Source organism: Ceratotherium simum, chromosome 20 (assembly GCF_057802395.1).
Source record: "Ceratotherium simum simum isolate JZ-2026a chromosome 20, ASM5780239v1, whole genome shotgun sequence".
NCBI lineage: Eukaryota > Metazoa > Chordata > Mammalia > Perissodactyla > Rhinocerotidae > Ceratotherium > Ceratotherium simum.
Window position 1 is genome coordinate 25,219,727 of NC_141919.1, and position 14,001 is coordinate 25,233,727.

Consider the following 14,001-nt stretch of genomic DNA (forward strand, 5'->3'; position numbering starts at 1 on the left):
GTGCCTACTTTGCACCAAGTATTATGTAGCCCTAGGGCTACAAACACTATCTCTATTCTCAAAGAATCTGATAAAGAAAAGGAAGGGAGCAGAAGGAAGACCATTAAATTAATTAAGCTCCTACTCTGCCAGGTGCTTTTCTTGTCAAATCTTCGTAACAACTGATGAGAGAATGTAGGTAAGACTCTCCTCATCTAGTGAATGTGAACCCAGGCTCAATAATTTGTCCACAGTCACACAGTTGGGTAGACTGGTGTTTGCATTCAAATTGGTCTAATCTCAAAATCTCTTTTTAAATTTCTTTTGAAAGCAGAAAAAAGAAGAAAAGAAATCACCCATTATCCTACCACCGTGAGAAAAAAAACTATTAATGTTTTGGAGAATTTCCTTCCAATTTTTCTTCTACACATAGGTTAATTTTTGAATTTTTAAAATGTGCTTCATAGTTGTAATCAAAGCACGTTATACTGCATTTCATTGGCACTATGACACCATTGATGGTGAAATGCTCCATTATTCTATATAATGGAGAAAAAAAAATCATTGCCAATTATGTGATGCCACTGACTGAGATACAGTCAGATTTCAGTGACGTTAAAGTGAAGGTAAAAATTGTGTATCTTAGGAACAATGACCTATTTATTCTGTATTCCACAAAGCCCACACTCATGTTGTCCACCTCCTGCCTGCAGGTGAGGGTGGCTTCACAGCACAGGGAACCTGGATCTCCCCCACATCAGACAAGCTCCTTGTTTGGGTTGGGAGGCCCCTCTCAGAAGGGAGCACGATGTTTGTCTTTCTCACACACACAATGCTTTGCATATAGTAGGCACTCAAGAAATATTTGTTGGTTGAATAAATACATAACTAAAGCTTGAGAAGAAATTTACTGATAGAAGAAGGTAAAAATTACCACAGGCCCAAAGAATGGTGGAAGCCCAAGTTTTGTTGGGGATAGGGGGTTTGTGTGACTACACTCGGGGAGTGGGGAGAAGAGAGGGATGGAACGTTGAGCCAGAGCCAGTGGCTCTGGGCTTTTCAAGGTCTTTCTCTTTCTCCCTACAGCTGCCATTGTCTCCATATTGACTCCTCTTCGGCTGTCCAGACTCATACTTTGTTGTTCTTATCCAAGTCTAGCTCCATAGTGCTTGCTTGATTCTTCCATCTTGGGAAGTTATTCACACTCAGTTGGAATACTGATTTAGATTTCTTTGGGGACATCATCCATTAATTTCAAGTAATAACTCATATGGAGCAAATTCAGGGATCAGCAAGAGGCAGATGGAGGAGAGTCATATTTTTCAGAAGGAGCTGAAACACTCAAGCTAAATGTACAGTAACCCTTCCACTTACACAGGAGGTCTGACTACCCCCAGGAAGTAAAAGGCCATGTATAGTTTGAGTGTATATGATTTGGCAATTCAACTTGCTTTGGATGTTCTCTAATCCACCTGAGTCAGCAAAACGGGTTTAAATAAAGAAAAGATATTAAGCCAGACTTAGTTCTCCGTGCATATTCTGAGTTAAACACAAGATCTGCATCATGATTTCTCTCACCTCCTTCCCTCCTTTTTCTCCTCTACGCACGTAACAAGTATCTATGTGTCTTTACAACCTGTGAAGAACTGTGCTAAGTTAAGAGAAATGACAATGGGCCAGAAAATTCTGACCTCAGAGAGAAGTTTACACACTAATAGTGAAGACAAGTTTTACTTACAGAGACATAAATTACAAGGCAGAGAGAGCATAAGTACTATCAGAGAGATACAGGTGAAATGTAATCAGAGTTTAGAGCTAGGAGATCAGGAAAGGCTTTAGAGAGGAGGTGTCATTTCATCTGGGCCTTGAAGGATGGAGAGTATCTGGGCATATGGGAATGGGGGTAAAGACCTATGAGAGGAGAGGTATGCGTAGGCAAAAGAACTCTGGGTGTTCTCTTTCACATGACAGTTGATTGTTTAGGAAACAAGATGCTGTTGCTAGGGCCTGTCCATGAGGTGTTAGAGTGCTGGGTCAATGAATGTATCACCACCTTGGGCGGACCATTTTGGGGTGTCACAAATCATACCATCTTAGAGTCAAAGCCAAGAAAACACCAAAAGATTTCATGCTGATTAAGTGTGAACTTTGAGGGGAGAGTCATAAAAGCCAAAGCGTGGTATATAACAGAACACTTGAAATCCACAACTGGTAACTAAGACACTTGATTAAAAGCAACAGCACAACATCACTTTTCAAAACTCAAGAGACTGACAGCTCCTCACTCACCATGGACATGGATTCCATTTGGTTGAAAAGAAGAGTTTGTTTCTGGCTGATAAGACTTCAGGTGTGATCCTGACGGCTGCTGGGTATGGGAAGGCTGTGTTCTCTGTATTATTGAAGAAGGAGCTGGAACTCTCCGGGGGCTGATGTGGTGAGGAGATGGAGCAGAAGGTGCAAACCTGAGAAAACAATTATAAGAGGAAACATGAAGTACGTAGAATAGCAGGAGCAAAGACAAACTCTTCAAAGCCAAATTCTCCTTTCCCATTCTGGGTATATAAGAGCATGACAAAAAGCCCTTTTAAAAAAAATCTTCAAGACTTTTCTCCCCCATTTTTAACTACTGACTTCTCAATTAAGATATTGAGGGAATAAAAGAGATCAACAAAGGGAAAATCTAGTCACAGTTTGGGTTTGTCAAGCTTCTTAAAATGTATTTCAATTATGCTGGGCTTGGTGAAATTCAAAGCACATCTTTTGCCAGGCCCCTTTTCTGATAATTTTTAAATCCGTTTGCATTTTAGGGGAAATTTGATCCGTATGTTTCTGATTCATTTACACTTAGATCACAAACATTTTGTTCTGTAAGACATATCTGAGGTCCAAGAAGTGTTACAAGTCTTTATTATAAGCTTCTCTAATCCTATTCTTTTTAAACAATACATTTTCTTTTGCCAAGAATAAATTAACTTAAACCTCAAAGGTCAAGTGTGGTTTGAAACCCAGAACCCAAGGGATCTACGTGGATTCTGTGCTTGGCAAAGGGCATTGCCCAGGGTGCAATAGGAATACGATGTGGGACATCTTTTGCAGTCACACGTGCCAATCATAATAACACTATTGGTATTTTATGAAGGGGGACATATGGGTGTTTAAATAGGGTAACATTGTCAACTAACCTGAGATATAAAATAGATAACTGTCCACTAATCTTCTAATTGTAAAGGAAAACAGGCAGGATCTGACTCACTAGGTTTAAAATACAATTTATACCTTGTAACATTGAAGGGAAGGTGTACATGTGAGAAATATGTTCAGGTTTAGCAATGTCCACAGACTTCAAAGTGATACTCAATTTGCCAGTTTAGTAGACGACTGGCACAAGTGTGGTACAGAAAGGAGCAGAGACTCTGTCGGTGCAGTGAAATGAAGAAGCAAAATAATTTGGGGGAAAACTATATTAGCAATGAATTGTTTAGTTTCCCCCAAAATGCCCAGTAAGTTGAAAACTTTCAATTGCTCTTTCTTACAGTGTCTAGAAAGACAGGCTTTATTCTACACTGATGTGTAGAAGTCACCATCTGTTTATATTACTCACTTCACAGGAACAAGTCACTTCACTTTGCTGGGCTTTGTGTAGGGCCATAGATGCTACAAAGGGAGGATGAACCAGTCAAGTTTATGAAGTATAAACATTCTGACCCAGAATATTTAATAAGGCTGAGCTTCTACAGTGGTATTGCAGCAGTAAGAAACCATGCGATGAAAGCCCATGCTCTTTGTGCTTTCCCCTTACTGAGGTATGAAGAGGCTATGTAAGAAGGTGAGGTAGGAACCAAGAAGGAAGGATTTGGACTAATTAACCTCTGGGGAAAAGAAGTCAGAGGAGGCTTAAACAATCTCGTTGGGTTAGGATGCCTGCTTAATCAATAATTTACATCCTTGCTCTGCTGAAAGAGAACAGTAACTGTGTCCTGTCCTGGGTAAATATATATTTTGCAAGCATATCATCTTAATTGGAATTAGCCTGACAAGATGTGCTGAATGGCCTTGAGAGAAAACACAGCGAAGGAATCCTGGCACTGCCCTGAGAACATCCAGTAAAAACTCGTATGCCAGGATTCCTCATATGGAGGCTATTTTCTGGGGAACGTGTCCTTAACGTGGCTCGCAAGCTGCTCCCAAGTTGTGGGAGAGGGATGAGGAATTGTGGGATCACAGGCTTTAGGGCTACCAGGAGTCCACACTACCACCCAACACCTGAATCCTGTGGGCAGGAGATCCCCAGGAAGGGAGGATTTGAATTGCAAGGCAGCCTATGTCACTGCTAAATAGCCATCGTTGGCATCTCAATTTTGTGTTTTGGGCAAAGCAGTAAGATCCTTTGACTGGTTTCCTAATTATACTTCTCCATTTGGGAATAAAAGATGTAACATGCTGTAGATGGTTTTCCTGTCTCTGTCACCTTTCCTTTCCATTGAAGATTAATGGGGCAGAGCTGTGTGGACAGGGCATGTCGCAGTATTTAGAAGTATGATATAATCGGCTTGGTGGAAGACAGCAATTTTGTTTCACAATTCCCCACCCCCACAGCACAGCAAGTCTGACTCATAAACAAGGATTTGATTAACAAAGGTGGATGGGGAAGGGCAAGGAGGCAAAGATTCTCTGCAATATAAAACTTTATTTTTTATAATTTAGGAGGATATGGCTATGGAGTGAACTATAGTTACTAGCTATAAAAAAGGAGGAGTATTCAACCAACTAAAAAAACAGAATTCATTTGAGCATTTTAGGAGTCATCTAGAATATATGTTCTTATATAACAGACTCTATATCTATATATAGATTACATAGCTACACATAAATTATATATCTATGTATCTATCTATCTAGAGAGTCTATATAATTATATGGTAATTACAAATCATTCTTATCTATTCATCCACGCAAGTCCAAACCCTGGCCATGCTCTCTTGGCTACCACATACTACTCAATGTAACAACAATGTGAGCAGAGAAAAAAAATGTAGTACAATACACACCAAGGTGTTAGCATTGTGTATCTCAGAGACTTGAGGGGAATAAAATAATACCTCACGAGCCTTCAACTGACTCTACATTTTGCTTTTTGCTAATTCAGACTGGATTTTTCTCCATGTTATTCAAAGAAATGAGATTATGTGGCATAAAGTACATATAATTTCAAAACATAGTATACCAACCCATATAAAGTTTTAATAAAAATTTAAATATGAACTATTCTAAGTGAAATAAACGTACACCTAAAGTAGCCTTTGATTTGGAAAAAAGAGAATTAGTACAAAAATTTTAACTTTTACAGGTATAGAGAAAAGATCAAAAGTGACAAGACGCCATCTCGATTATCCAGACAATTGCTAGGAACAAGGAAATAAATAAGAATTCAGCACTAAAGAGTCCAGCATATAAAGCAAGTGTATAATGTGATTGATTTTCAAGTACAGCACATAGCATCAATTTTGTTACAGCCTAAAAACATTACATAGTATTTTATTGAAAAATCTCTCACAATCTCTCTATTAATTCAAACTTAATTTTTATAAACTTGGTTACTGTTAACCTGCTCACAGTAAAGTAGAAATAGCAAATTAAATTCAGGGATGAGGGGGCAGGAGAGGAGTGGAGAAAGTGGAAGAGAGTCCTACTGTTAGAGGCAAGGCCCTGGGAGCATCAGAAAATAATCACTGACCACTCCTAGGAAGAGACATGCCAGACCGTTATTTAAAAAGCCAAAAGGACTCAAGAAATTTGAGTAGTTTGCAGCCAATTACTGCAGAAGCAAGTAAACAAACAAAAACCATGCACACAAACAAAAGGTCACTAAGCAAAATGAAAAACATTCTTTTTTTTTTTTTTTTTAAGATTTTATTTATTTATTTTTTTCCCCAAAGCCCCAGTAGATAGTTGTATGTCATAGTTGCACATCCTTCTAGTTGCTGTATGTGGGACGCGGCCTCAGCATGGCCGGAGAAGCGGTGCTTCGGTGCGCGCCCGGGATCCGAACCCAGGCTGCCAGCAGTGGAGCGCGTGCACTTAACCACTAAGCCATGGGGCCGGCCCGAAAAACATTCTTATTGTTGAAAGGGGGGCCGGAGATCAGAATCTCATTTTCTTAGTGTCTTCACCTATTTTCCAGCCTTGTTTCTTTAACATGCAAACACACACACCAAAATGAATATGATTTGAATATTCTGCCCAAAACAGCTAAAGAGATTTTTTTTTAATCCCAAGAAGGTGAATTAAAAATGTTTGATGTTAAAATAAATAAACAAAAAATTTTGATGCTGAGTATGAATTGCAGTGATTTGCAATTTTTCTCCTATGGAATATCTCATTCCCCCATTATGTCAGGACAAGATGACATCACTCTAATTCATTCTGAGTTACAGCAGTGTCCAAGAGTCAGAAGAAAGAACTTCTGAAATCTTTTCTAGGTCTAACCCTGTCCCCCAGCTGCCAATCTGTAGTTGACATTTCACAGATTTCATTTGACATAGTTTACTAGTCTCTTCTTTGGCCTCTTATACTTCTTTGAAACAATAGAAGATTGTTATATAAATACGCAAACAACAGACTAGAATTAAAAAAAAAAAATCACCACTTACCAGAAACAGATCACACAAAGCAAACCAGAGAATTGTGTCAACCATTTCCACTCATTTAGTAGAAGAGTTTATATAACCTTAGCATGAGCCATGGTTCAATGGTTTGCCAAAAAAAAAGAAAAAGACAGGAGGGAAACAGGTTTTAAAGGGCTCATAAAAGAAAAAAAAAAAAAACTTAAAAAGGTTTCTACAAATATTTATCTATATACACCTTAGAAAACGTCTGATTATTTGAAGGTATTTACTTGGTTATGCTCCTTCCCTTCTGTGGCCTGCTCCCACCCTCTGTTCACACTAAGATTCCCAATCTTGCAGTGAGGTGGGCCGGAAGCAGAGAGGTCATCTTTCCCGTAAATGCAGTACTCAATCTTCGATTGTTTCATAGAACAACAGGCCCCAATTGAGATGTAGAATTGGCGACGTTCATGAGCAGAAAAACTGCAATGGCAGGAGAAGCAGATGGATGTCGTAGAAGACAGATGGACTAGAAGTCAGACCCACCTGGGCTTGGATTCTGGCTCCATACCTACAAGCTGGGTAATCTTGAATAAATTCTCTGACTTCTCCCAGCCTTAATTTCAAGTGTCAAATAAAGATAATCTCGACTCTAACTAGGCATTGTAAAATCCGAGATAACATATTCATTTATCCACTCAAGACATATTTTGAGCACTGACCAAGCGTGTGGCCCTGTTCTAAGCAACACATGACACATACCCCCCTGTCTTTGTGAAACTTATATTTTAGTGAGAGGAGGCAGGCAATGAACAAACTTAAGTAAGCAAACTATGTACTGGGTTAGAGAAAGTGAGTACTATGGAGAAAAATAAAGAATGGAAGGTGAGGGGTGGAGGTGGATTATGAACAATTTTAAACTGGGAAGTCACAGATATCCAAGTATTTTAGACAATGAATGTCTAGCACCTTTTGGATGATCATTACATGTTTATGGAATGATTGCTCTAAATAGAATGTACATTTAAGAGATACCTGACATTGACATGTAGCCGGTGCTTGAAAGCTATAAAGACTGTGGCTTGAGCACTGTATTAGAATATCTAAGGAGTTCTTAAAATAAAAAATCTTAGGACTCTTTTCTTCCTTGACTATTCAGATATGGAAACTAAGGCTCAAAGAAAGTGAGGCATTTACTCATCTGGCTAATTTTCTGGTTCTGCCCTATTTGCTTTGGTGAACTTGCTCAATTCTGAACTGGGGTTTGAGCTGGGCTTATCCCCTTAGTCTTTCCAATTGGATAACTCCTTTCAGGCAGCACTCTTTTCCCTGTCTATAAATCCAAAGTATTTCCATGTCAACTTACAGTTGTGTTTCTTCAAACAAAATTTACTAATAGACTGTGTTGCAAGTCCAGCACATGTCATGAATATGTCTTACTTTCTTCATTTGTGCTGTATATGCAAGCAGCTCTAGCAAGCAATGTGGGACTGCATGTTTTAGCACTGCTTTGGGGGCTAACAATTTGAAAAGAAGTGTTTACATGATCAACTAGATTAAATGTTGGTTGATATGTTCTTTGGATGGTTCTCCCTCCCCCACCCCTTCCACAGGGGTTACAGACCTCCCAAAGAAGGAAGAATGCATCAGAACAGCTTGTTTCATTGTATTCACATGAAAAATATTATTGATTTGCTGCCAGGGAGTAGAAATAATGGATACAAACTGGTTTATTGTGGACTTGTGGAGGTATTTTTTATTCTCCCAAAGAATTGTGGGGTATCATCTGTGGTGGTTTTAAAATTCATCTGTGAAAACTAATCAATGAAAAATGGCTTTAGCAGTTGGCTGACTGCAGAGGGGGGAAAAAGGAATCCTTTTCAAAACCGAAAAAGAAAAGCAGTTTTAAGGATTTCACATCTGATTTAACATCTAAAACAACCCCCCAATGATAATACCCCACTTTGTATAGCCAGACAGCGCTCCATTTTCATAGACTTTAGTGGTCTTTATAACGATTTATGAATCACTTCATGAATTCCTGGCTGACTCATCTGGGTGACTATAGTATCTACTTATACTTCCCTTCTGTCTCACAAAAGAGACACTTGGATTCAGTTCAATCCAGATTTGTCCCCGAATGAATCACAGCACGTTACTGGGGGAACTGCAAATTGAATTCTGCTTCTGAGACAATCAAGACCAGCTTTCAGTAATGAAGAAACGGCCGCTGGGAAGTGTGGGTAATTGCAACACTGTCCATCTGGGCAGGACCAAAGCAGGCCAAGAGCTCTATGTCCATCTGAGGACTCTGTTCCAAACTAGTCAAAGAGCTGAATCCAACCCCTGGAAGGGCTTAGTGTTTCTTTTTCCTTATGAGAGGCTGGGTCAATATTAACTGCAAATAATTTATCAAGTTGGACAAGACTAAGATTCAAAAATGACTGCCTGAGCCACCACAGAGCATGACAAAATGAGGGCTGTGAAGTTGGCTGTAGGTGAAACGATTACCAGGCTTTTTAAAGAAGACTCATATATATACTATAATGAGTGAGTGTTTGTGGGAAATAGAAAGGAAAGAGTGTTCTGGAGTTTCTCCACATGGGTACAGGGAGTCAGCTGTAAGTCAAGAAAACAAAGTAATCAATGCCCAAAGCAGAGAAGTGTACTTTTTCTGGTAAATACTGAAATAGGGCCCATAGCATCACAGTATCTCCCCTCTGCGGAACGGAAAAGGGAGAAGAAGAGGACATCCAGGGTTTGTTAGAGAAATAAATTATGCAGGACACATTTAACCAAGAGCTGGAGTTTTTTGGAAAATCTTGACTGCAGAATTGGCTGTGACTCAGTTGTTTGTCTATTTCAGAATCTGACGTGATGGGGAGAGAGGGAAGAAAAGTCTGATCCTGCCAAATCTTCTTTACAAAAAAGCCCCAACTAGAATAAAATTTATCCAGAGTGGTCTTAGACATTTGATGTCAAAAATTCTTCCATGAAAAAAAAATTTTTGCAATGATGTCATCGCTTGGGCAGCTCTGAGTTGGTCAAAGCAAGGGGATTAACTTGTCCTGTGGCAACGGGAAGACTCTTTCTCTTGTTCAGCCTGGGTTAGGCATTGAGTTCAGCCTGCTTTGCAATGGAATGCATTAGATGGGGAAAAAAAAGTCAGAAGAGAGTATAATGAGAATGCCAGATGACAAATGAGAAAAAAAAAAGTGTTATTTTGTCTAAACATGAGAAAGGGAGGCATGAGTAGATAAAAAGTGGCCTATTCCATATCTTTCTCATCTCAAACTGCAAACAAGAGTCTCTTGAAGACATCAGAAGAACTCTTAGAACTAACTTCAAATGCAGTACTCCTGCCAAGTATGGCCATTTGCCTTTGAAAACCACTGCCAAATGAGACCTCAAAAGTCAATATAATCCATCAATATGAAAAGAAACTAACTGGGTAGTGGTTTGGTCAATAATAACATGTGCTGTTTATACGTGCGTTTTTTTTTTCATCTGCAGGATGTCAGGTTACTATTGTAGTAACCACAAAGGAATTTTCTGCACCTTCTCTTGAAGATAAGACTCAAAATTTGGCTAGAGAAACAAATTGGAGATAACAGCATACACTAAAAAATTCACAATTAGAGAAGGGCTCTTGGCTCTTATAGATGGAAAGAGCATCAAATCCTCAGATATTTGCTACCATCTTGTATCTCCAGCACCTCAGCCAATACTATGCAAAGATAAGTATTTAATAAATGTTGGTTGTTGCTGTTGGAGAACTACCCTGTTGAACAGACCACTGGTTCCATAGACTTGGCTCCCAACTCAGTGCCAATTCTTGTGTCCAGGTAGATGGTACCTTGGTCCAATTGGTACAAATGTCTCATTGGATATTATATTTGCCCAGAGACGACAGTTTCTGTTTCTGAGGGGAGAACATTCTATTCAAGAGAATGATTCCAATCATTTACTCTGAGGAAGATAATTAAAACATAGAAAAGTTTTTCTCCTTGCAACTAAACAGAAAAGCAATCAAAGACTATTTCTTAGAAAAGGAAGCAAAAAGATTAATCCAAAGAACTTTGTATCTTGGTTTTTGCTCACTTCAACAGTCTCCTCACCACTAATAAACAGACAGTCCTTCACTTGCAAAAAGCTATACAGTCTCTTAGCAGCCAATTCCCCCAACTGTCCCCACCCAAGAGGAGAAAAGATGAACTTGATTTCCAGAACACACTGTTAAAACATTAAGCAGAGGCTTTCCTTTGAACAGCCTTTTTACACCAGAGATGAGGCAGTGTAATATGTGGATGTCTTGACTCAGGGTAGAATGGCTTGTGGGCTTTTACTTTGGGAATTCTGGCTCCATAGGACTTGCTGTTTCAGAGAAAGCATATGAAAGAAACACACAGACACATTTGAATAACGTAATGGCTTAGTTTGAACTCCATGTTGCTTCATGTTAATGCACTAAAGCAGAGGTTGCAAGAAAAGGAATTCTATTTTACCTCAAGCCTTCCTTTTTACTGTCATGACTCACTTTCCTGACTGAAAATCCAAGGGGACTAAAAAAACATCATCTTGGGCTTTACATGATTTGTTTGGAATGTGGGAATGAAATAAAGATGGCTGATTTGGCATTGAGAGGCGAAACAACTTCATTGGTCCTTAAAAGATATAGTTCCTTTCACAGACATTCTAATAGTTGGTTTGTGATGTGTGCTTGTAATTAATCTAAAATGAAGAACCAGCGCATTTCAAAATTATAAATACATGGAAAACAATCGGATGTGAACGAATATTTGAAGCACCAGTCAAGCTGCTTGCGTGGTGGAGTGCCACACATATGCTCACATCAGCGTCTCTTGCTTTGCCATGAAGTGACCCAAAGGAGGAAGCAGAGATGGAAGAACAACAATCATCCGCTCAGGTAATTACTTCTGGGAAAGGTAACAATAAAGAAATCATAGAGTATTTCCTCCTTCCATTCACAATCATTCATTCCACACACTTTCTTAGGTGCCCTCTCTCAGCACTGAGGGGTAAGAGTTGTCAACAGGGTAGCTGTAAGCATGACATAGTCCCTGCTCTCAGAGAGCTCCCATTCTGGTGGAATTTAAGCAAATCAGTAAACAGTGTAATTTCAGGGAGTTGTATCTATGAAGAAAAACAGAGCAGAGGTTAAGGAACAGAATGAGGTTGGAGAGGGGAAGTTTTAGACAGAGTGGTCAAGAAAGGCCTTTCTGAAGAGGTAACATTTGAGCAGACCAGAAATGAAAGCACATGTCATGTAAGGTTCTGATAAAGGTGCCTTCCAAGTTTCAGAAATAGCCAAGTACAAAGGCCCTGAGGCAAGATGAGTTGGTGTTTTCCAGGAACAATAAGAAGACCAGTGTGGCTGGAGTAAATTAAGCAGGAGGAGCAGTGGTAGATGAAATTGACTAAGGCCAGACCATAGAGGGCCATGTAACTACAAAAAGGAGTTTGGACTTTATTTCAAGTATGGTGGGGAGAGGGATGTGAGCAGGAAAGAGATGATTCAACTTACATTTTAAAGAGCAGCCCTGGTTGTGGTGTAGAGCAAAGGCCATATGTGCCCTGGTGGGGTAATAGTGAAAGGCTGTGGGTAGGCAACTGGATGAGAGGAGACCAGTTAGGGGGCTGATGTAGTGGAGATGGGGGTGAACTAGGGTTGGAGGAATGGAGCTGATTAGTCTTAAAACGTATTTTGAAGGTAGAGCTAACAAGATTTACGGATTAATGAGAGGTGAGAGTGTTTGGGAAAAGGGAGGAATCAAAGTGTACTACTGGGCTTTTTAGGTTTTTAATACTAAGTTGCAGATAGCCATGTAGACTTAACTCATGATTTTCCTCCATTATCAAGGAACATAGTGGATTCTGAAAATTAAGCTCATAAAAGTTTTGTAGACCACGTGGACATTTAAATTAGAGACAGATCAGAGAAGACCAGTTCAGCAACGTTTTTGTTGTTGTTGTTTTATTTTTTCATTCAGTGGAATCATTCACAATCACTAGGTAGGTAAGAAGAAAGTAACTGCTATCCCCAATTTCCTTGTATGTGTGACTACTAGGAGTAAATCAGGGCGGCATATTTAAGAAACTATTAGCAAGATGAATATCTCTATGAGAAAAAAGTTCATTCCAAAGGCCAGTAACCCAACTTATATTTGCCAGAGTATGAAGCATGGCTGTGGTCATGCATCAATATTTAAAAAATATTTAAAGGCTGGTGGGCCATTCTGCCCTGGAATACATACCGAGAAGTACCAGGAACTTTCCACAGATTTAAAGAAAACAAAATAGAGAAAGGACTCTAAGCTTTTCTAATATAAGACCCAAAAGCTTTAATCTTCATTTTCAATTCTAGGATATTGGAATTTTCTGCTTCTTCACTGTTCATGGTATTGATACCAGGAACAACTTTCATTACATTCAGTGATTCTCAAGCAGGATGTGTGTGTGTGTGTGTGTGTGTGTGTGTGTGTGTGTGTGTGTATTGGGGGGTGGAATTTGGACCGTGGCTCTCTTAATCTTGAATATCTGTGGAAGTCCCTTTTCTAGAAAGAAATTAAACCCTTTATGGGATGCTAAATGAGGATAACTCTCTGTCTTCTGAATACAAAGTGCTACAGCCCAAAGAGAAAGAATGATGCTCATGATCATGGGGCCTTAGGTGAGCATGATATTGATAGACTACAACAGATGATGACACAGATGCCAACACGCAGGCTGATACACATGGCTATTTGAGACTTATATTTGTTTTTAGACTATGGCTTTTCTCAGTTATTTCAATGATCAAGATTTTTGCCAGTGTTTATTTGTTGCCCTATAACTCAGGTATCTTTCTATACAAGTGGGAAAGCATCTGTAATACACACCAGGGAGCCTCTCAGAGAAGTGCCCACTGGGTAAATTACAACTAAATTATGACACTCAGCAATGTGGACACCTCTTAACAACGTCCAAGTCTTCTCTGATATAGTAGAAACAAGTGAGGCTGAGTTATTGCTGATATTACAGCTCTAGCTTTCAGATGTTCATCACTTTGTCTCTAATATGGAGGTCTTTTTTTTTTTTTTGACACTCAGTGACTCTTCAAAACCCTGGTAGGTCATGACTATATAAAATACAAACTTTGGAGGCCAGCCCTGTGGCCTAGTGGTTAAGTTTGGCGCACTCTGCTTTGGCAGCTTGGGTTCAGTTCCTGGGTGAAGACCTACACCACTCATCAGTGGCCATGCTGTGGCAGTGACCCACATACAAAATAGAGGAAGACTGGCACAGATGTTAGCTCAGGGCGAATCTTCCTCAGCAAAAACAAAAAAAGCCCTGGAATTGCAAGAGACAAAAGTGTCTTTTCAAATCATATTAAGAAGAAAAATAACATAAACCC

General features: G+C 39.4%; 1 protein-coding gene across 1 annotated transcript in view; it reads right to left on the minus strand.

The window, feature by feature from the left end:
• The window catches only part of GLIS3 (GLIS family zinc finger 3), a 295,204-nt gene that overhangs the window by 26,588 nt on the left and 254,615 nt on the right, over positions 1–14,001 (minus strand). The window contains exon 7 of the mRNA XM_014795446.2: positions 2,269–2,444. Within this exon, the coding sequence (XP_014650932.2) occupies positions 2,269–2,444 (176 nt within the window). The remainder of the gene's footprint in view (positions 1–2,268; positions 2,445–14,001) is intronic.